The sequence below is a fragment of the Mus caroli genome, chromosome 2 (genome assembly GCF_900094665.2).
Source record: "Mus caroli chromosome 2, CAROLI_EIJ_v1.1, whole genome shotgun sequence".
In the NCBI taxonomy this organism is placed as follows: Eukaryota; Metazoa; Chordata; class Mammalia; order Rodentia; family Muridae; genus Mus; species Mus caroli.
This window is the reverse complement of record NC_034571.1, coordinates 95,604,377-95,628,489: the sequence shown is the minus strand read 5'-3', so window position 1 is coordinate 95,628,489 and position 24,113 is coordinate 95,604,377. Positions and strand designations below refer to the sequence as shown.

Here is a 24,113-nt window from a genome sequence, read left to right as displayed (position 1 = left end):
GCATTCAGAAAATGTTCATTTGCCTCAAACTAATGGTGCCCAAAAAAGGAGGGGAAGGAAGGGAAGAAGAAAAAGGCTTAAGACTTTTTCTAGAACCTGGCATAGGGAAGTTAAAATGCTCTCTGTATCTTTTGTGATAGTAAATCTCACCAGAATTTTATAGCTAAAAATCTACCCAAAAATTCATTATTGAACTTCCAGTGTCTCCTTTTCTGTTGCATGGACGTGGGAGGTACTTTCCTTTTCTGTGTCTTTCAAGATTTAATTTTTATATACAAAGTATCACTGACTCTTTTGTCAATAACTGGAAGAACTAGTTTCCCTGTGCCTGTCCAGAAATACAAGCCTAGATGAAACCCAAGCAGTAATGTTATAGAAATTATTTTCTGCCCCTTCAGACTAGAAAGTTACTAATACTTGTCCTACTTGTCCTAGAAACCTACTAATATTTTATACAAATTCTGTCTAATCAAATGCCTAGTTTTAAGGGATTAGTTAAAATGCAAATAAGTAACTGTTAAATTGTACCTCTGATCCCCATGCGTGGGTTCAAATAGTGAGTGACTGGTATATCTGTAGGAAGAAACATCAAGAGGACAAAAACATTTGAGACCTGTGTCTGGGCAGTCTGCCATAATGTCCACCATTTCCTCAGGGCAGTGATTTGAAGGACATTTTATTTTTGCTGTGGGCAGTGTTAGTCTTTTTTTCAGCCTGCAAAGCCTTTTTGAAAGGGACATGGAGATGAAGGTAGAGGGAAGCTGCCTCCTACAGCATCTGCTTCAGGCTTTTGCGGACTGAGCAGAGGAGGCAAGTGCAGTGTACCACCAGACCAAGTTTACATTAGAATTGTAGGAAAACTAAAACTTTTGGTCTGTGCTCCTATTCGGCTCAGACTTCAGCCACTATAGGTAAGAGCAGGAATACTTTGGTAACAGCACGACTCTCCCTCATTTCACTGCTCTGTTCAAATAAAGTGTCAGGGAAGCCTGAAAACCAGCCTGAGCACTGCTTCTGATGAGATGCCCTTGTGAGCACAGTGCCTAACAAATCTACCTTTGCAGACCCTAAGCTAGAGCGAAGCCTTTTGCATCAAGTCATCCCACGAATCTTTGACCTTCTAAATGCTCACCATTCCTGACTGTCCACATGTATCCAGTTTTTGCAAAGCTCTTCAGCTCTAAAGTAATTGAAGCATATGAGAGAGAGCCAGCCCTACAGAAAATATGACTGTTTAAATCTGTGTCCCCTGTACTTCCACTGCAGTTCTTTTGTCTTGTTTGTTGTTGTTTTTTTTTTTTTTCCAATTTTTTTATTAGGTATTTTCTTCACTTACATTTCAAATGCTATCCCGAAAGTCCCCTATACCCTCCCTCTTGTTTGGTTTTAGCTATGAAAGAACTCATGACTTGTTTTTTCAACTGTAAATACTGCTTATTTATTGAATGAGAACAAGCTGATGTCAGCCTATGAGCTTTATAAACTATTAATCTAAAATAAAGCAAAAGCTACATTGATAGTTTATTTTAAAAAATACTGTTCTGTGCTAGAACCTTAGTAAGTTTCCTATTTAGGCTCACACACTATTACATAGGTTATAGGTGACACATTTAACAGCTGGTGGCACTAGTATTCAGAGAGACAAATACCACCCCCCCCCAAAGTTTACTTGGTTTATTTTCTTTATTTTATATACCCCTTTCTTTGATAAATGATAACCAAAAGATCAAAGAGAGATCCACCAGAGAGATTGTATTATAGTCTACTTGAGACTGGTTAGGTTGAAACATCTTTTGATCAGTTGCATGGAAGCTCTACCATACTTTGCATAGTGCCCATCCATCTCCTAATTAATGAGAACTGAGTGATGCAGGCCTGACAAAAATCCACAGTCAGCCCCCACTTTCTATTTCTTGGAAACCATGGGTTTTATAATAGGACAAATGTGGGCTCCAACTGTAAGCCTCAGACTTTACATATATAAAGCATAGCCATCCCTGCCAATTAAAACAATTAAAAGATAAATGCGAGCCGGGCGTGGTGGCGCACGCCTTTAATCCCAGCACTCGGGAGGCAGAGGCAGGCGGATTTCTGAGTTCGAGGCCAGCCTGGTCTACAAAGTGAGCTCCAGGACAGCCAGAGCTATAAAGAGAAACCCTGTCTCGAAAAACCAAAAAAAAAAAAAGAAAGATAAATGCGGGGGGGGGGGGTTCATCTTACTTTTTACATACACCAGTAGTTCCCAGCCTCCATTGCATTTATTTTTCCAGGGCTTTGTCTGCCCATTCTCTTCGGTGAACAAATGATTATAACTATCCTTTAGTGGGTTAAGCCCACCAGGGCCCCTAGTACTATAAACAATTTGACTGGAGAGATACCTGGAGAATCAATTTGTGGAGAAATAACCATCTCTCCAAATGAACAACAACAAAAACAGACTTCCAGGGGCTTTATTTAAACTGTGAGAGTTGTTACATTTATCTATCTATCTATCTATCTATCTATCTATCTATCTATCTATCTATCGGTTCTTAAAACAGTTTAATAAAGGAGTGTCTTTGTTGTCTCACAGCAAATGATCTTAAATATAAAAACAACCCCCAAAAGAATTCCCTTCTCCTAGAATTAATGCATGAAATCCTTATTCTGTTAACCATTCCTCCACATTTATCCTGGCCTCAGTGAATTGCCAGGGAATGTTTAAGAGTGGGTTCGGAAAGCAAAGCAATCTATGTATTTTATGTTAACTTCTCATGCTAGTGTAGAGACTGTCTGTAATACATTGTTCTGTATTAAATAAGGCAGGTTGGGGCTCTGAACGTAAGCATCTTGAGACTCTTGTAATCCTTTAAGGAAGCAGGAGCAGAGCAATATCTTGTAGATGTCTACTATAGGCAGACATTGTCCTCATAATATTTCATGGAAACAGTGATCATTTACCAGTGTTTTCTATGCTATAGTCATAAAGAGTCACAAGCAAGAAAACTGAAGCCGGGGGGGTGGGAGTGGGGGGTCAGTTTTTCAGGAGAGTTACTAAGAAGTGGAAAGATTGACTAACACTTGTTTCTCTTGGACATGGCTTCTTGAGTCTGAAAAGCAAGATTGGAAGTTTTGACAGCAGGGAAGCCTGTCATCGAGATTGTTGACGGTGACCTTCGGCTAGGTAGCCTTAGCAGAGACTTAGGCTTTCTTCAGGGCATTGTCCCCTGGTGCTCTTTTGGGTATTTTGTACTGTTCTATCTGGCAGAGCCTTATAGTAGGGCCAGCAGAGAGTGACTATTTTATAAGTGTTATAAATAAATAACAGGACACTAGATTTGTGTTGAAATAAGCACAGATTCGGATGGAGTCTGAAGTTATAGAATTGTGTCATTTCAATGTCATAGGAAAATTGGCTTTAGGAAAAACATAGGAAAGTAAATGTGCCTTTAGCAATTCTTACCTGTGTTTAGCACTGTGTTCACACATACTAGTCCTAGCCCCCTTAAAGCTGGGCATTTTTCTTTCTCCAGTAAAGTCTAACCATCCATCTACCTTCATCCGACCATCTCAGTGATTACAACTTACAACATGCTCATCCAGCAACTTACTGGTACTCACCTGGGTTATGGTAGTCCCACAGCCAATGTTTGACTCAAGCAGATGAACAATTCAAATATATGACAAGAATAGTTAAGAACTCCCCCCACCTTTTTATTTTTCAAGAGAGTGCTTCTCTGTGCAGGGCTGTCCTGCTTCTGCCTCCCAAGTGCTTCAACCACCCATTGAAGAGCAACTTTTATAGAAAGGCCTTTGCTTACTGGCCTCTGCAGAGCTGTTGAAACTAATGAAGGCTCTGGATGTTTCTCATATATTCTCTTACTCAGAATCAGTTACTTCCTCCAGTATGCAGAACACTTTGAGTACAGAGCAGTCAGCTTTGTTTAATCTAAACTAGATGACATGTAATAAATGGAAGGCTACCATGTTCAGTTCCCTCTGTGTATGTTTCTCTCCTTTCACTCATCCCTCTCCCCTGTTTGGTGTTGTCATGGATTTGGGGGTGGGGGATCTTCTAGTAATGACCAGACTGATGCTGTCTCTCATCGGATAACACTGGAGTACAATCCAGAAAAGACCCTCTGGTAAGATTGGCTGAAGTAAATGTTATAGTCACCTTTTCAGATGACTGTAGGAACCTGTCTTAGGAACCTGCTACTTCTATAAGTAACAGATACTGAGCATGAGAGCATGTGAGAAACGTATAAGGCCTTCATTATTTTAAATAGTTCTGCAGAGGCCAGTAAGCAAAAAATCTTAGAGAAGTTGTTCTTCAATGGGTAGTGGTGCACACCTTTAATACCAGCACTTGGGAAGCAGAGGCAAGCCAGCCTAGTCAGTCTACAGAGTGAATTTCAGGACAGCCAGGGCTGTACAAAGAAATCCTGCAGATTCAGCTGAGTTCTGTGCCTGCTGTTTTCTCAGCTTCTTGAATATTGGATTAGGGTACAGGTAGAGAGAGTTTTCATAGCATTTTTTTTCATTTCCTAGTAGTAAACATACCTGCTGCAGGAGAGGAGATAGGTGAATAGGAATCAGGCACCTACTCAGAGTCCTGGAGAAGTTGTCCCACAGAGACCTATGGCTTATTGGCAGAAGACATCTATGTCTCCCCAGAGTTTCCTTTCCCCATTAAGAGAGTTTTTGTTCTGTCCCTGGCATGAGCCTTAGGACAGACAAGTTACTTTGGCTCTGGCAAAAAGGGACCCCCAGGCTCTGTTTAGAAGCAAGTGTCTCTTCTTCTAGACCCTCAGCATTAGGACACTGGCTCTTGACACACTTTGATGCTGAGTCTCAGACAATCCTGTTCATATAAGTACATTTCCGTAGCCTAATGCCTGCCTACTTCCCCCTCGCAGAGTTTAGATTGAGTTAACACTGGGTATTTGTTTTTCTTTTTTCCTAAAACATCTGTTTGTGCTGTCTTGGGGAATGTTGCACAGAATGTAGCCTGAATATTTTAAACATTGCTCTTGTTCACATTTTGAAGTGCTGGCAGTGTGGTAGACGCCATATGGGGCTCTGACACCTTTCTTGTCTTCTATTCTTTCCTGTCTACATCCCCCATCTTAAGAGACATTTCAGAATGACCCATGAAAAGAAGCCTGGGAGCTACTGATGAGTCACTTTCAGCCTACTCTCTCCTGCTTTATCTCTAGCTATTCTGGACTCTTCACAGCCCTGTGACCATGCTAAGCTGTTTCACATCTTGCAGAGTTTACTCAAGCTGTCCTTCTACCTGGCATGCCTCCCTCCTGACCCCATTGTCTTCCTGGAAAGTAGCAATCCATCTGTCAGTGATGAGTGATAGAACCATTGCCTACTTGTTATATCAGAGTCGTCACTTCCTTCTCTTGAAGTGTGCAGACTACTTACATTTTTGCACACTGTAAGGTACTTAACTATATTTCATTCCTTTTTCATTTGCACATAGTAGGGGTTCAGCTACTGTGAGATGAAAAAGACAAATATAGAAGTTACAAAAAAGATTTGAATGTGGCTGAGTACTAATTATTAGGCAGTATGTTAAATACTTTCCATCTATTATTTAATACTCATGTTTTCATTTTCCTGAATAGCCCTGACACAAGCACCCATCTTTTTTTTTTTTTATCCTATCATCTTGTTTCCCTTTCTTCATAGTACTTTCTACTCAGTACAATTAGTTTGCTTATTGTTTCCTCATTGGAAATTATGCTCCATGAGAGCTAAACAGTCATTCTCGTACTATAAGGCAGCACCTATTAAAGTGCTTAATATATTACAACTGTTCAATGAATATTTTCACTGAAAGAATGAATGACTTGATGACTTTGTTCCACAGATCACTAAAATAATGGATAATGAGGTTAAATGGCTTTGTCAAAGGCACATAATTCAGATGACAAGTCTGGTCAGGAATCCTGGTCATATCCTTATGTAGGTAATGCTAGCATCGTGTGCTGTCTTCCTTAAGGGTTCTCCAAATAGATAGACTTAATAGCACTAGAGAAGCTCTTCTTTTCTGTTGGATGTAGTTTCTGCCTTGAAGCTCCACTTCCTCCACCTTCGCCTCATCAGCCAAATGCTACTAAGAGAATGTTTCCTAAGTTCCAAGCCTGTTACTGAACTATGGGCATGTGAGGACACATCATCTGAATTTAATTTAGATTCCATTTTCCAGAGGAGAAGAAAATGAGCCAAGCTGAAAACTACTACTGTAGAACTGAATAAAAAGCACACTTGGTGCTTCTGACTCTGGACAGACAGAACTGAAATTGACCTGGGGGACTCTGTTCTAAATGTCCTGAATGATTCTGTTTCTCATGTGTCTTGGTGGTAGGTCTTTGGCATGACTATTTGCTGGAAGCTGAGGGAAAAGGCTGCCTTTCAGCAAGGTTATAACAGGAAAGTTGAGACAAGCTATAGCTATAAAAGCTGAAGGGAAAAAAATAATGTAGCTGTTGTCTTACTCCCTTTTGACATGTCTGTTGGGGATTCTTCATAACATGAAGACATTTTCTAGCAATTGTCACCAAAGTGAAGTTTTGAGTCTGCCAGGGCCTTGGAAAATCTTTAGCATTGAGGCATTAGCTAGAAGCTAGTTGGGTAGATGCCAAGAGATTAACTTCACGAGCCTTCTAATGGATTGCCTAACCATCACAGGCCTTGGTTGTAGTTGTAGTCCTGCCTAGCTCTGGGACCTTGAGATGACACTTTCTTATTTTTTCTTCATTTTCTTTATCTATAAATTGAAGTATCCCTGTTGCTACACAGTTGTTGTGAAAACTGAATATAAAAATGTGAGCAAAGTGATTACCTCAGTATCTAACAAATAATTACAATATTCCTATAGTGAATGCTTGTAATGTATCTGGGCCCTCTTTTAACCAGTGTAGAAATTTACTGTTTATGTGTGCTAGAATAGAGTTTTGAAGATTAGTATGTGTTTTTTTTCTACTAGTGGTCACAGCCACATTCCAGTGTAGCTTTCCCACTACTGGATCCAAGCTTCAGGTGACATTTCATCTGAATGAACAGTGACTTAAACACTCTTTCACCTGGAAGTTTACTCTTCCAGCCTGGAAGACTAATGACAGACATTCTTACCTCTCTTCTACCATGGGTCGTTAAAGCGAGGGGTGGATGATTCAAACTCTTGCAACTGGGTCTCTCTTGAGACTAGTTCACAGCTTGGTTGCACAGCACTGGAAGATTCCAAACATGTAGCTATTTAATATGGAAGCAAGATGAGAATTTTCTTTTGTGGATATAAATTGGCTTTTGAAGTTTTCTCGTTGAATATGTTAAAAATAAGCTTGCTTCTGCTATGTCCTTGGGATTGTTTGCATGAGAATAGCCTCCATGGCTCATATTTGAATACTTAGTCCCCAATTGGTAGAGCTGTTTGTGAAGGGCAAGGGGTGTGACCTTGTTGAAGGAGGTATACTACTAGAGATAGGCTTTGAGGTCTCAAAAGTCCATGCCATTCCCATTTAGCTGTCAAGATAAAAGTCAGATACTAATTCAATGCCATGCTCGCCTGTCTGCCTGCTGACACGTTCCTCACCATGATAGTCATGGACTCTAAACCCTCCAAAATTTTAAGCCTCCAAAACTCTTTCTCCTATAAGTTGTTTGATCCATGCTATCGCAGCAATAGAAAGTTAACTAAAATAGCCCTCAAAGATAAGAGTTTTACCAGTCCATTGACCAGACCTGCCCTTAATCAGCAAGGCTGTTCTTTTATAAGAGCAGTCATTGTTTATGATATAGCATCTTAATCTATTCTTAGTATTGGAGTGGTTATATAGACCTCATTTTTTTTCAGTATCAACTAGAAAAGAAAATGGGCTTTCTGTTTACCTGTAAAACCTGTTAACATAGTTGCCTGAACAATGTCTCTAGGACCAACAAGTGACATGGTCTGCTAGAAAAGTTTCTCAGAATATCCATTCTTTATGTGGTGATTTCAGTCTTTTAGATATTCATAAGGTGTATGAAGATTATACCATATTCAATCACATGCATGCATACACACACGTGTGTGTATACTCTGTATTAATATATTCTCTAGATAGAGAGACCATATATACATATATGCTAATCTCATTTAATTCCTTTTAGCAACTTTAAAATAGCTAGTTACTAATTTGTCCTCTATTTTCAAGTAAAAGCACAGAACTCAAAAGCTCTACTAACTGGTAGAGCTGTGACTCAAACCGGGTATGTTTAACTCCTAGATCAGCATTCTTAACTCTTAGTCATACAAGTAGCACTAGTTTATTAAGAGTTGTAGTTCTTCCAACATGTAGTGGTCTATATATTTCAGACCTTAACTCACAGTCATCATGAGACTCACACCCACTCACTACTTTTCATATAGAGATGAAATTAGGGATAAGAACATTTATTGATCTTTTCCTTTTTCCCCTTCTTCCTTGGTAACTTGTAAGATCTAGGAGCTTAGATTAACTGAAGTTTTGAAGCCCAGACGTTATTAAGTCTTAGGTTTAAGGGTTTTTTGTTTTGGTTTGGTTTTGGTTTTTTGGGGTTTTTTGTTTGTTTGTTTGGTTGGTTGTGGTTTTTGTTTGTTTGGTTGTGGTTTTTGTTTGGTTGTTGGTTTTTGTTTTTAAAGGAAACTGCTTGAGATTTGGTTTCTATTATTGATATGCCAAGAGAAGATGAGAAAACTGGGTCAGGTGATTTCCTGAAGGTAGAGGAAACAGGGAAGGCAAACTTTTGAGCTATTTTCTGCTTCTAATTTTCCACCCCCTTGAGTTGCATGGATCCTAATAGAGGGTGTGGAAAGGTTCCTCTCAATTCTCGCCATGGAAGATCAGCAATAATGTGCGATCCACAAGTGTTGTAGGAAGGAAGGAAGGTTGCAAACAGCCAATATAATGTCAGAGAAAAGGAAAACTTACTGTTCTCCTGCCATTTGCCTCTAACAAACACCCTTCCTCCTCTTCCTTTCCTCTCAGTGCTACTTCAGTTTTCTGCAAATGCTTTAAAATCATCCAATTTGTGGCAGGAGTGTAGGGAAAATGGCTCTCCTCACATTCTCATTCCCATGTGAGTAATGATTATAAATCAGCACACAATGATTTCTGCCACACAGATAATTTAACAGTAGTGTATCAAGAGCCTTTAGAAACGCATACCCTCTCTTTCTGTCTCTTTGGTCTCCAAGACAGAAGCAAGATGATGAAAGGAATATCATCCTTTGGAATGCATCACAGTAAGATGTACATATCGTGATGCTGCTGTGGCTCTAAGGCCTACCACCGTCAGAAGTCGACCTGTAACAATTGTAGCCACCCTGGCAAGTGCCAGAGAAAGTATAACTGGAGTGCCAAAGCTAAGAAATGAAACACTACTAGGACTGGGTAGATGAGGCACCTAAATAGTGTCTATTGTAGATTCAGCCATGGATTCCATGAAGGAACAATACCTAAACCCAAGAGGGCAGCTGTTGGAGCATCTAGTTCATCTTGAGGATTTCAGTCAGTCATAAAATAAGTGTTCTGTTTTTGTTTTGTTTTGTTTTGTTTTTAAGAAAGAAGAAGGAAGAAAAGAAAAGAGAGAAAGGGAGAGACAGACAGACAGACAGACCCTTGGCTTGTTGGAAAAATAGCTGATTCTAAGAGCTAGGAAATACATAAGACAAGCCTGGGGGATGTTTTAATGCCATAAAGTGAGGAAGAGCTCAAAGGCAAGCCAAAATGTTCACATCATTGAGGAACTGGCATGGGAAGCTAAGAACTAACTAAAAGCCCTCTAAAGGCCAAAGCTGAACAACTGAACAACAATATAGTTTTAGATTATAATCCCAAGTATAAAGTCAAGGCTCAGGAGTCTACACTGGTACAGATGATTGAACTGATGAGTAAAAGTAACAACAAAATCTTATATGCAAAACTATTTCAGATGGTTTATGTAATTTCTCTTCAAGGAGACAGGAGTATGGATTCTCATTTCAATTTGGGCTTCTTATAATACCTTTCTTCTAAATGGTACACTATAGGAAATGGGAAAGGAATGTTTACCAATCAGTATTGAACCCAGTGCTGATGATCAGCTTTAACAGTATGAAGTTATATTGAACTTGAACCTTTGTAGTATGTGATGCTGGCTGCACTTGAACACTGAAGTCTTCTTCCAAAACCCCATAATCATCTGCAAGACACTCAACACATCCCTACTGAAGGGCATCCCTACAAAATACCTCACTCAGTACTTACTATACCATCAAGAGTAGCCATGCAATCATCAGGAGCCCCAGGAATCAAGACCACTAAATGTAGTTTCCCAAAACAGAAAATGACAACAAGATATGACTCATTTCATGTTGACAACAGCGAAACCTAAACATAATTTCTTTTTATTAACCTAAAGTTTTTGTAAAATATAAAGTCTATTTTAAAAGTATAACTATGCCTAGGAGTTTCCCCTCTTCTCTTTTTCTTTGGAAATTGTTAAGATGATTCATCCACATTGATGTATGTCACAAAGATATAGGAAATAGTAAAAAGGTGGAAATCCTTTAAATAGCCAATATTTGAACTTCTAAATATATAGAATTCAATAATGAATCATAATCTTAAATACATTTTTGATGAGAAAAATATTCATGACTGATGGTTGAGTGGGCAAAGTAGGTTAAAAATGAGGTTTGGAAGTACGAGACGATTTCATGAAAGATAGGTTTGTATTTTATGCATGCATAGTAAAGATAGATGCAAATATATTTCAGAGTTTAAATGGGGATTATCCCCGGTGTATGGTGCTATAGAACATTTTTTCTTTTTCATAGAAGTAGTACCTATTTAGTGTAAAAAGCAAAAGATACTCAATAGGTTACTTTGGTTTTAGGGTCTTGTTTTGCTTTTTTGTTTTCTTTTGGCTAGAAGTAACTTCAGTTCTTAATCTGGCAGCAACAAAAGATTCATTCCTCAAAAAGAGAATTCTAAAGCAAATGTGCCATTGGCAGGCTAAGGATCCTACCTTTCTTATTTACTCCATTTACTTCCCTATCGCAGGGCACTGACTGTATGTAATCTTGTAGAGAAGTAGGGCTTCACACACTTGTAAGTGTGAGGAACACCACCTATGAAAATGGCTGCTAGGTTCATAGGGATCACACTTAACACTTGATCAAAAGCTATGCAAGAGACCAAGCCTCTCTAAGGGCTCTAAATCTATCTGCAGACCTAGGGGCACTGTGAGACAAACCAAGTCAACATGTCTGCATTTCCTTCTTCTATAGACAGATCTCAGGGCTGTATTTCCTTCTTCTATAGACCTTCTTACCTGGCTGTTTGCCTTTTTTTTTTTTTTTTTTTTAAATCTTAAAAAGCAATACACATCTCTTCATTCCACTACAAAAAGGAAAAAACAAAAACAAAAAAGGTGGGCATTTCTGTCTGTCCTGTTTTTCAGGTGTTAAAAAATCTTAAATAACTGCTACTTGTTATAGGACTGAGAGACAAGGGATGAGAATATTAAGAACTCACCTCTTTGCTGAATTTGGTGAAGCTGATTTGTTTCCCATGCATCTACCATGTACAGGCTATGGCTTGAACAAATAAATCCTGTAACTTCCTCGAACCTCAGTTGTCCCTGTTTTTAAATGGAGATGATACCTACCAGAGTCTATGTAAAAAGAATAACATCCAAAGTATTTTTAAAGGTTTATTGACTTTGTTTTATGTGTATATGTTTTGCATGCATGCTGGTGGCAGAGGTCTGATCCTTTGTTCAATTTGGAGAGAACCTTATTAGCCTTTATCTGCTTTGGAGTTTTTCCTAAATTACATTTATTGCTCAGGCTATCCCACTTTCTTTTTTTTTTTAATATTTTTATTAGGTATTTTCCTCATTTACATTTCCAATGCTATCCCAAAAGTCCCCCATACCCTCCCACCCACTCCTCTACCCACCCATTCCCACTTTTTGGCCCTGGGGTTCCCCTGTACTGGGGCATATAAAGTTTGCAAGTCCAATGGGCCTCTCTTTCCAGTGATGGCCNACTAGGCCATCTTTTGATACATATGCAGCTAGAGTCANGAGCTCNGGGGTACTGGTTAGTTCATANTGTTGTTCCACCTATAGGGTTGCAGATCCCTTTAGCTCCTTGGGTACTTTCTCTAGCTCCTCAATTGGGAGCCCTGTGATCCATCCAATAGCTGACTGTGAGCATCCACTTCTGTGTTTGCTAGGCCCCGGTATATTCTCACAAGAGACAGCTATATCCCACTTTCTCAAGTGAGAAAAATGTGTTCCAGAATCACATAGCAGAACCTGGACTGGAAAGTCAGCCTTCTGGTGCTCTTCTCCTTAGACCCAGGAACCAGGAGCATTGACTTTGTTTTATATTCACAGCAACCTGGTTCCACAGCTCAGTACTAGTAAGCTCCCATGCCTAGTGGCACAGCAGCCCATTCCCCTTCTGCCTAGCTGTAGGGGGAGGTGAGTGTGTCTGATGGAGGAGAGCTCCTGGATCAGAGCGTGTGGTCCATCCCCCACACAGCTGAAGTACTTACTAGAACTAGGCAGTTGCTTCCACAAAAACTCCTAGTTAGCCTCCTAGTTAGCATTTTGTGCAGTGCCTATGTGGCCTAATTTTTAAAAAGAATGCTAAATGTATCTTTTTTAGCTCTAACTCGATACCTTTTAATTTCCCTATTCTCTTGAGTTGATTAATTCTTTTAGAGAAATTATTAATAAATAGCCATGAACATGAGACACAAGTAATGCCAAATCAAATTAAGTGTATTATCATATATCCATATAATAGGAAAAGAAGCTCCTAAGTTTGTGAACTCAGAGTGCCTACTCCACGTGTTTATTCCTCTTCCATTTCTTCAGCTCTTGAGGACACACACTGGGAAGCTGAGCCACCTGTCTGTGTGGCTCACATCTTTAAAAATTGCCAAAGCATCCCTTCGGCATGATAACTCCTCTGTCAGCAGGGTTAGAGTTGAGTGTGAGTTACCTCTCCCAGTTTACATTGAAAAGTGCCACAGAAAGAAAGGCTCTCTTCATATGTCAAAGTCTGGGAAAGGATATTGATTTCTCATACTTACCACCTGGGACTCCTTGGCCCCATTCCATTCCCCCAGACCCTGCCCCTAACCAGAGAGGTGCTAAATTTTACACTACCATCTCATTCAGAATTTAGGTACTCCTAGTTCTATTAGCTAAACTTTCTGATTTTACATCCTTTAAAGAAATGTACGAAAAAGTATGTGCCTCCTTACCTACCTTTAAGTCAACTCCTGAAGCTTTCAGTCAAGTTTAGATAAGTAAAAAGGATGTAACTTCTGTCATTATGTAGTTTTCATGACGTTTTATGTAAGTTTTTGCCATAACTGGTATCAGTTTTTAAGTTTACAGACAATATTCCCTATATAATCTTATTGACAGATCCATTTCTTATATCCTATGTAGCCAAATCCCACTCACTTTCTGTTAGATCTGATCTCGTTTGTATCCAACTCAAATAGACATACTTTTTGGTATGGTACTTTTTGACAGCTGTCTTCTGAGTTTAAATCTTAGTGAAATATACTGATAATCATATTACCTTGACTAGACAAAAATAAGGAAATGATGTGTTACTATTTTTCACCCTGCCCTCACTGAATCACTTTAAAGCCTTTGCATAGATAAGGCAGTGTCAAGAAGCATGTACCTATCTTTTCTGAAGTGGAAATAAAGTGATTTTGAAAGTAGACAGGGCTACAAAGATAACTATACCCATGTTCTTGAGATGATCACTTCTAGGGGAGGAGATAGGTAGAAATTAAGGACATGTAAATTGTTCTCCTTAAGATGACCCTGGAAAGTCATTAAGAACACCCAGGGAATGTGCACTACAGCTTTAAAACTGCTACTTCTAGATATAATTACCTTCAAACCAGATCAGTCAGTGACTGAGCAATCCACAGCACTCAGTGACCCACTATTATCATCATTGACAGGGGAATTTTTTTCTAGACACCTCCTTAGGATGGGTAGAACCATGAAACTTTCTGTCCAATCCCTGTGTTCCTTAGTTTTGAAGTTGTCATTAAATAAAAGGGCTAGGGAGATGGTTTGATGCATAAAGTGCTTGCTGCAAATGTATAGGGACCTAAATTTGAAACTCACATAAAAACTGTGTGGCAATGTATGCCTGTCACCAGAGTACTTGCATAAGAGTGGTGGTGACAGGCAGATGCCACATGGTTGCTGACATTTATCTAGTTGAAATGGCAAGCTTCAGGTTCAGTGTAAGACTGTCTCAGAATTAAAGTGGAGATGGAGGTGGACATCCAATATCTACCTCTGGCCTCTACGTGGTTATACAGGTGGATGCTCAGCTACACACACACACACACACACACATTTAAAAAAATTCATCTCAGGTATCTGAAAGCAATTGGGAAATAGCATGTTTAATATTAATCTGTAATATAAGATACCAAAACAAAAGGTATTGAAGGAAAGTTAGGAGGAATCAAATTTTGATTTTTTTTTCATTTTTTAAAGCATGTGTATTAGGTAAGATATATTGAGTTTTGATTTGTACACTGTAAAATATATGGCACTGCCAAGAGGAAGTTGAGATTCACTCAAGAATTTAGGCTTCATCAGTCTCATGACCTTGGGGTCATTATATAATGCTGCCCCTGCTCTTGTTCATTAGAAATTAATATATTCCTTAAACGGACACCAAAAAGGTCTCTGTAATGTACATCTCCATCCAGATGTAGATCTGTGTGGCAGGTAGGTGTTTCTGTGGAAGAGTGTGAGTGCCTAAAGAGAAAGGCTATGCTGCCTCACCTGGAGACGATGAAGACTTGAAGGCGTTTCAGATAAGAATGTGCAGATGTGCACTGGCTCATGTACTAAGTGGAAGCAGAATGTAGAGGAAGACGATGCCCCACTGATGAAGTTATAGGTACCCATCAAAAGGACCATAGACCAGCTGGGGTGGACTGTGCTACAGATTTGAGTAAGATCCTTTTTATTATTATTACAAGAAGCAGGTTATTACTATGAAAATGTTTTCTTGTTTCTAAAAAACAACAGGAACTCAAAATATCTCCCCAGCCTACATCATACTTAAGCTGTGATGTCTTGTTGGGTGATACTGTGCCCATCCAGTCTAATACACAGGAAGAAATCAATAAATGATATGTCTGAGCCACAAGGTCTCATACTATAAATGGTGAGATAAACCTTTTCAGTCTCAGGAATAGATCTCTCTTAGGGTAATGAGAATAGATTTTTGTCAGTAAATACCTCTGACCTTTTCCCTAAGCTGCTCCAAGTTTTATAGTAACAAACCTGAAAACTGGAAAAGAAAATGTGTATGTTTGATATTCTCATTTTGAGGTTGGAGTTATGGACCTCTTGAAAACTATGATGAAAATCATGGCCTTTCTCAGACAAAGAGACACACAGACAAAACTCTGAATACAATTTCAGTCGGTTCAAGAACCCTTTATCTCAAGAATGTTACAAAGTAAACTGCAGCTTAGGGAAAGGGCAGGGTTACCATCAGTCCTCTCTTATACAAATAAGACTGTCAAGGAGACAAAAAGAGCTCGCTCTGAATATAATACTGAGGGGGAGAATATGGTGCCAGTTTTATCTGTTCTTTGATTGTGGCTAGAAGCTAAGTATAAAATACCCTTGTTTTCTTTGGGACAGAGGCCACCAAATACTGCCTCAATGTCAGTCCTCTGGCCAGCCCTGCCTACGTGCACCCTTCATCCCATGACTAAGACAATCAACAGGAAAAGAGTAGAAATAGGGCAGAATTCTGAATGTGGCATATTACTGAAGTGTCTTCTGGCTTCCAGAGTGTATTCACTCACCTAATTCTGTAGGTCTGTGTCTAAAGGGCTTCTACCTGGGAAGTACTAGAAACCCACTGCTAGAATATTTTTCCTTTAATGGTTTCCCCAGAAGGAAACAAAGAACATAGATTTATGTAGACAAAGTTAATCCTTTTCTGAGAACTTTTCTAGGTCATAGCTGGGAGCTAATATACTATAAACCTTTTCTGTCTCTGCCAGCATGAAACTTTAGACTTCAGTCAAAATTAAACCTTGATCTTAAGGACCCTGGGTTCTTACATCTCAGAGATCTTCACTTTCTTCATCTGGGCAGTGCAGAAAATAGTAATTGCAACATCCTAGGATTGGAGTGAGTAGTGATAGAAAAATGGGGTAGACAATACCAAATTCCAGTCGTGGTATTTCTGTGTTCAGGTTTAATAAGCAGGAGACGGAGTTGACCCTTACTCATCTTTGAATTGGTGACCTCTAAAAGTGGATGAGGAGTACCTAGGCAGGTTGCTGGTTTTGCCTATTTGTAAATGTGCTCATTCCTGTTGCCTTTCTTTCTCTGGCCATGTCTTTTCCTGGCCCCGTCTTCTATGATGGTGTACTGTCCAGAACCAGACTAGTGGTACTTTAACACCAAGCATCTCAAATAATAGTCATACCTTTGGGACTGTACACTTAGGTTCTGACACTGAAACACTGACACCAGGAATCCTCTGCTTATCTCAGTAGTGGCTGAGGCTGTTTTCAACCCTGTCAGTTCCTTCCATTCTTTGTTTCTGTTGTTTTTAGAGGTCACTTCTTTATGATATTGTATAACTACTAGATGTGTAGTCACTGGTAAGATAGTATTAATGCTACCCTTATATACTTCAGGAGAAGGGGGATGAGAATAAATTCCAAACTATAGAATTCAATAAGAGCAAAGAAGGAAGGAAGGTACACAGAGAATGACCCAGTGACCTGTTGAAGTAGAGCACTTCCTAGAGACTGACACAGCGTGGATGAGACCTTGGCTCTGCCCAAGGCAAAGTGCCATTAATGCTGCTGCTGCTGCTGCTACTGATGATGATGATTGGTTTTCTAATCTAATAATAGATGTCTTAACACCTAGAGGAAATAAAACTGATTTCGACCAGCAGTTTATTTTGTTAATTAAAATTCAGTCTGCCAACCTTCCTGCTCTTTTACTTACTGGTTGTGTACTGGGCACTGTGTATTTCACATGTGTTCTTAATTGATTCTCCCAGAACCCAAGATAGTAAGGCCATCAGAAATCAAAGCAACTAAGACACTTTGCTGTGGGCCTACTGCTCAGTCATGATAGAAGCAGCACAAAGCTGTCAACCTGTACTGTGTTGCCTCCTTTCTGTGACGTTTGAACTCACTTGCTTCTCCTTTTCCTTTGTAGCGGTGCCAGTGAAGAAGAGGACACATGAAGACTTAGCATTCCCTGCAGAAAACGCCCCTTCCCCGTGTGTGTGTGACAGCGTGTATGTAATGGCTTCTGATATCTGTGAAAGCTGCCCGGCAACAAACTTCTTCTACTGGAAATGTCCCCAGATCCACAGCAGGCACACATGTTCCCAAGGGACCAGGGGTTGTATGCATTCTGACTGTGTGCTTCTTGTTCTCTGTGGTAGGTCATGGGAAGAGCCCTTTTGATCAACTTGGAGGGCTCTTCAGACAACCCCTCAATGGCTGCTTTGAACTTACTCAGGAAAGCCAGCCCCTGGAATATTGTGCAAGTCAACACTATCACTTCCTTAGGAAGGTTCTAGAACATCTCGAAAGGATATCAGTTTTCCTTACCTGCAAACAGAAAACCCACTTTGTTTGTACTGAAGCTTAAAGCAAATGTGGCCAAGTGGGGCCAAACTGACTCAATAGGCAGTCTGTCATAGTCCAGTTCTGCCTCTGTGAAAAGTGTTAGGGCAACTGGGTTAAAATAGGGTCGGAGAAAGAGTCCAGAGCTAGAAAGAAGATATTTTTAGTATGTGAGGTTATCTAGGACTTAAGTTTCATAATTCAGTGCTGTGGAAATGGAAAAATGATTGAAAAGGTAGAAAGGAAATGACCTTAAGGACTGGGGTGAGGCACAGAAATCTGATTAAAGGTTGAAATCAGTGTTTCAGAATTCAGATGGCCTCAGTTTTCCAAAATGGTCACTAAAGCATCTGATAAAAACCAGAATTCTTTGGCCAGCTGTGTGGATTAACAGGCCTGTCACAACATAAAAGGCTGGCATGTATATTAGCAGGTGGAGATTGTCACTGTAAAACTTAGCAGTTCCACTCCGAGGTTAGTCTATGGTTGTCAGTGCACCGTGAGGAGAATCCTTGTCCCTCCCTGGCAGCTAGCAAACATTCCTCTATCTACTATAATTGGAATCCTCCCTTACCCTGCAGCAGGCCATCAGCTCACCTCACATAGCCCAGCTGGGTTTCCCGGCCTTCCCACACTCCCAGATCACAGTCTCTTACAACCATGCTTTTCAGGATCCAGGAAGTAGTAAGTGTGCTGGGAGATACCCAACTAACTGCAAGCTCACAAGCACCACATCTTCTTGAGACATCAGTTTTTCTTTCCAAATGATTTGAAGTCAAGAGATGACTGTATTTTTTAATGGAACAAATGCTTATGTTATACAAGAGAATGTCCATACACCTAAAGTGCTAAACTAAAATAGGAAACTTGGAAGGAAACTCATATTTGTAAATGGACAGTGAATCTATCTCCTCTGCTTGTGTGGTATTTCCATGTTCACTTTGAGATTTTGTCTGAACTGGATTCAAGCAGCCTTGGGGTTGCTGTTGACCAAGGTCTAGACTTCCAGATCCAAGGAGTTCCACCTTGGAGTAGTACATCTTCCTTTTCCTGTCAGCCAGCTTGCCTGTGTACTTACCACAAAGCTTTAGGGGCAGCTAACATGTGTATGTACAGGATAGTTCTGAGGCAGAAACAACATAGACTTATTATAGGAGTCCTATTTGTGTCATTGTTCAGCCCTGTGCATGCTAGAAAATGATTTATCCCTTTGAGGCCAGGAAACTGCCAAGCCTCTCTGCTGTAGGCTAGGATTACCGTAGCTCACCACACATACAAGGATATTGGGGCAGAGAGGAGTGTGAGATCTAAAAATATGTATACTTTCCCCAGCTGGTGGCTAGTAGATGGCTTAGACAATTTTGGTGCCTTACCATCTGTCTGCAAAGACTGGAGAATTTAATACATCTTGAGTTGACAACCTCCAATGATGTCCTGTTCTGCCAAAATTTTAAAAGAAGGGCCACTGTAGAAAGAGTGTAGACTATCACAAGATTGAAAAGACTTGACAGTTTGGAAGCTTGTATTGTCTTTCCCGGTAATCATTGATCTTTACATGTTGACCTTATATTAGCAATGAACAGATCATTGCCTCTCCACCCAATCATGCTATTTCTTTAAATCAGTGTTTGGGGAATGCAAGCATTTATGCAGTGGTTATAAACAGAAATATAAGATTTGCCAACCTGTCTCTATAAATTACCATCTCTCTGAAATCCTCAAGGAAAGCATTTTCCCTTTACTTAGGAAGGGTTTCAGATTCACTTTATGGGCTCCTGCTGTCTTCAACACTGATAAAACTTTAACCAGAAAAGCATTAAACACAGCACAGCCACCCCCGGCCCAGATCCCTAAGTTCCTAGTGGCAGCATTTATCAATGTAAGAACAAGAATGCTTTCTGTACTGGTATCAGCTTCGTCCTCAAAACTATGACCTCTTACTTGGCCTTGTGCCCCATATTGAACGAAGCTTCTTGCCTTTCCAGGTCAGTGTGAGTTAAGATTGTCAGAGTTGTATGTGTCCTGACGGACTGTGGACAGCAGGGTTTACCCAAATCATCAAGTGATACAGGTAATGAATGTCTCTAAAATAAGTTGGGTCCTCCAAACAAGTTCCGGATACCTTCTGAAGGTTAAGTTTCTGAGTGCTGAGAGTAATTTGTTCATTGGTTTGGTTTAATACCATTATATCTATCTAGGGCAGTTCCAAGAAGTGCTTGACTTCTCAGCTCTGACAGCCAGTAAGAGTAAGTAACCTTAGGACAGGCAATGAGCCTCTGTAGATGTGCAGAGGACAAGTCACTTGTCTGTAGTTGCTAGCAAACAATGGAATCAGTTTTGAGCACAGCACTCCCTGCTCTGCAGTCAGCCCTTTGCCCCACACCATGACCCACCTACAGATTGAGAGAAAGGCTTTCAGTTCCCCCAGTGCAGTATGCCCATTCACACTCGGAATTCTTTTTCAAAGACATCAAGATGGCCTTAGTACTCTGCTCTAGTAGATGTTGTAAGTATTCATTGTTAACTTGAGCTTCCTTCCAGGAGCTGGACTTTTGGTACAATCCCCACAAAGGAAAATAAAGGCCTTCAAGAGTGTAAAGTTTTTAGACAGAGTTGGAGGTAATGGTAGTCTTCTAACATTATTTAAATACCTCCTGCCTCATTACTATAGAAAGCAACTGTTCATGTTTTAGGAAACCCAGCTACCATGTTTGTACTCTGAGAAGTTGCCAATACAAATCACTAATTTTGGACTCCCTTCCTAGAGAGAGAGAGAGAGAGAGAGAGAGAGAGAGAGAGAGAGAGAGAGAGAGAGAGAGAGAATGAGAATGAGATTTGTACACACCCACATATTCTGTACCACTTAAGAGTTAAGTGAAGTTCAAAGCAGCCCCTGGTGATCTTATTTACCACCACAAAGTTTTCTACTAGGTCCATGAAAGTATAAACAGATAATTGGAGTGTGACTGCTGGCTTTCCAGAATAACCCACTTGTGGTAGGTGTCAACTCTTACAGCTCCAAGCCAAGGTGACAACCCAGCCCTCTTCCACCATGTCTAATAACATGGGAAATGGTAGATGCCTTGTCATTTGGTGACCTGGATCTGGGCCCGAGTGTAGAGCTGCAGAATTTATAACCTTGTAGTAGTCAGTGGTCTAAGAAGTCCTCTCTCCCCACAGAGAAAATGTCTTGCTGATTCCTGATATTCTACTCTCATAAAGTAGCTGTTCAGTACACACTTCTCAGTAAATTGGTTGCTTGTTTACTGTGTGCTGAGCACATCTAGATTTTTTGTTTGTTTAAAGGTAAAAGTCCCATTATAAATCAAGTCTAGTCCTGCCCTAAGAGAAAAGGCCCACAGAGACTGCACATCTCACTGGCGCTGCCTTCACCCATTAGTGTTTGAGGTCCACCGTCCTATGGAGCCAGGTATTCCCACATCATTCAGATCACTGGTGTTTCCCATTACTGTTTGAGGCTGAGCAGAAACACTAACAAGGACCAGAGCAGGAACGGGAAAATAAATAAAGACACTTGGAGTGCACTGTTGAGAAAATATCCAGAGTCCATGCTGGGCTTGATGTGGCTTTAGGGGACCAATCATACATATATTATATACTTTATGGAAGTTAAACCTGACCAGTCTTTACAGTGACAGGCCACAGCGCGTGAGTGGGTAGAACCAACGAATCCATTGTCTTCTGCCTGTTTTCGTGTGCACAGTCACATTCCCTCCTTAGTCATCTTCCCCTTCCACTCTTTACACTAAACAAGGGAACACTCAATCTTTCAAGGGAATTACATATCTGAGTTAATGTTTCAGTATATCATTTTCATACTGTAAATTATTTTGTAAGAGAGATTTACTGCTATCCCAGGATGTTCGGACTTGGCGCCCCTGTGCATTTGGAAATCAATAAACTATTACTGGAAATACCATTTGTCTCTCAGTTGTTCACAAAGGACCATGCTTTATATCCATGAGGATCATATGCATATACATACGCATATCTGTTGTTAATGCTGGAGATGATGGTTAGATATAGGGACCTAAGTTACTCCTGATCTAAAGGGCCATAGGAGACTTCTGGAAGGTGGTGAAGAGTAGATCAGAGATATTAGGTAAGAGATTATAAGGTAAGTGTTTACTCCTGGGATCTTTTCAGCTTTGTGACTTTGATTAGCTAGGAAGATTGTCAAAATTTAGTTTTTGATAAATGTTCTTTTAAAATAAAAACTAACCAGCACCCTTGAGCAAATTATAGTTAAGCTAGCAGTACCATCTCTGTGGAACTTTAAAGGTACCTATCTGAATATAATTGATGAGAGAATCAAGTGGTAAGTAACTCATTTTAGTCTGGCTTCTAACACATGGCAAATTGTTCTACTGCAACTTGGAGTTATGGACTCCAGTAGACCAATATGAGGATTAGAGGTGCTAGATCTATGGAATCTGAAAATGCAAGCCTTTCCAAAAAGCACAAAACATAATGCCTCAAAATCCTAAAAGCCATGAGCAGGTATGCTCATGAGCCCTGTTCTAACTTACTTCTATCAAATGTGTCTTCATTTGCCCTTCATGGTACTATGGGAGCTTTAGAAAATTTTGCAAAATAGGGCAGTGGAGTCAAGACAAGGTCACCCAATAGGCCAAGCCTGAATTAAAGCCCCAGGACCGAAGACTGTCTGTCTCCTGGGGCAGTCATTATGTCCCACTTCCTCCCCAGTTGCTGAGGGTACCTCCTCTGCTGGGGAATTAAGAGGTGGCATTGCCAGGCACTGTAGCACTTGGTAGTCTTCAGAATTTCAGACCACAGTGTATTGCCAGGTTTTTCATCCCTGCTTCCCATGCTGGTCCCTCAATACCGCATTCTATTGCTCGTGCCCTTCTCGTTTTAGTGCCTTTCCTTTAGACAGCTCCTGTTTTTTAATTGATAATTTCTTGATTCTGTTTACATGTAGCTTCATTTCCTTTATTTCATAAAAATATGAAATTGCAGCTTGTTTGGAATCTCTCCTGGTCTTCACAAGGAGTGAGATATGCTCAACAGGAAATCAGGCTACCAGCGCCTTTATTCAATAAGGAACTTATTTGTCTCAAATAAATGAGAAACAAGACCATTTGGAGTCATTCAGTGGCTACCCTGAATGCCTGTTTGTTAAATATTACAGTTTCTAGCATTAAAAACATTTAATTTTTGTTAACAGTAATAGCTACCATTTAGTCAGCTCTTTGTCTAGGCCGGGGACTCTCCTTGGTACTTTTCACATTGCCCTATTCAATTCTCAAAGCACTAATACTACCGTCTCTCATTTTATGCTTAGAGATAGTTTACTAAGCAGAGAGCCAGTATTTAAATCAAGACTAACAGACTATGGTGTCTGCTCTTCATACCTAGCCATAGTGAGTCATCTGGTTTGATAAATAACATGTTGTCCCTGGCACTCTGTCCATACAGTTCAGCTGTGAGGTAACTATTGGATCCTTGCTTTGTATAGCCTGGAAAACAGGACAATAGAAGGACTGAAGGCAGCAGTGCAGTTCTTTTCTGCCTCAGGGCTGTGTTTTATTTACCTCCTTTGTTTTAAGGTAGTAAATAATGGAATCACCAAGAGACAGTGTTCACTGCTGCTTTGACTGTGGACTTAGACTCTCCAGAGTCAGCCAGCTCTGATACAGAGTCCATAGTTTAATTAAACATCATAAAGATGGCTTTAGCAACCTGATGTAGTCCCATGCCTGAGATGACTACAATATACCACTTGCCATATAAAAATGGCTCACAATCTTCATGTTCCTTGAGGTTTCATTTGTTACCATTTACCTGGTCTCAGCCATCTGATAACTTCATTTATTCATAGTTCATGAACATAAATCCAAACAAATGGCTTGAAAATGAATAATTGAGACAACTGTGAAAGCCTTCGAAGAAGTGCAACTCTTTGAAAAAATGACTAACAAGTGAAAACTAAGCAGCCAAGCCTTCTGCCCAGTGGGAATAAATGCCAGGAAGCAAACATGCAAGATGCCATGCTTCCTACCACCGGGCACCTTCCCAGATGTTCTGTTCTCACTTCTCACACAATTGTAAATGTTTGACTAGTTTTCAGGTCTACAGAGATTGAATTTAAGGAAGGGGAGTGGACTTCCAGAGAAACAAAGTCAAGGAAGAAAAAGTGACTGCAGTAGACAAAATGTCAGGTGGGCCAAAGGAACTCAAATCTCATTTATAGAGGATGCTTAGTTCCAAAAGGGTACCAGTGTAGCCAGTCAAAATAATGATGGAGCGAGCGAGCGAGAGAGAGAGATTCAAAGGTAAATATTTGTAGAGCCAGTGTTTTTTTTTTTAAATGCTTGTGACACAGATGGTTAGAGAGCGAGAGAAAAGAAAGAAGAAAAACCCTGGGATTAAAAGGAATAAACCTTT

At 40.1% G+C, this 24,113-nt stretch overlaps 1 protein-coding gene across 1 annotated transcript in view; it reads left to right on the top strand.

Moving 5' to 3' along the window:
* Nucleotides 1-21,622, top strand: part of Trim44 (tripartite motif containing 44) — a 102,898-nt gene extending 81,276 nt beyond the window's left edge. The window contains exon 5 of the mRNA XM_021155400.2: nucleotides 17,269-21,622. Coding sequence (XP_021011059.1) covers nucleotides 17,269-17,296 — 28 coding nt within the window. The 3' untranslated portion in view covers nucleotides 17,297-21,622. The remainder of the gene's footprint in view (nucleotides 1-17,268) is intronic.
* Nucleotides 21,623-24,113: the final 2,491 nt, after the last annotated feature.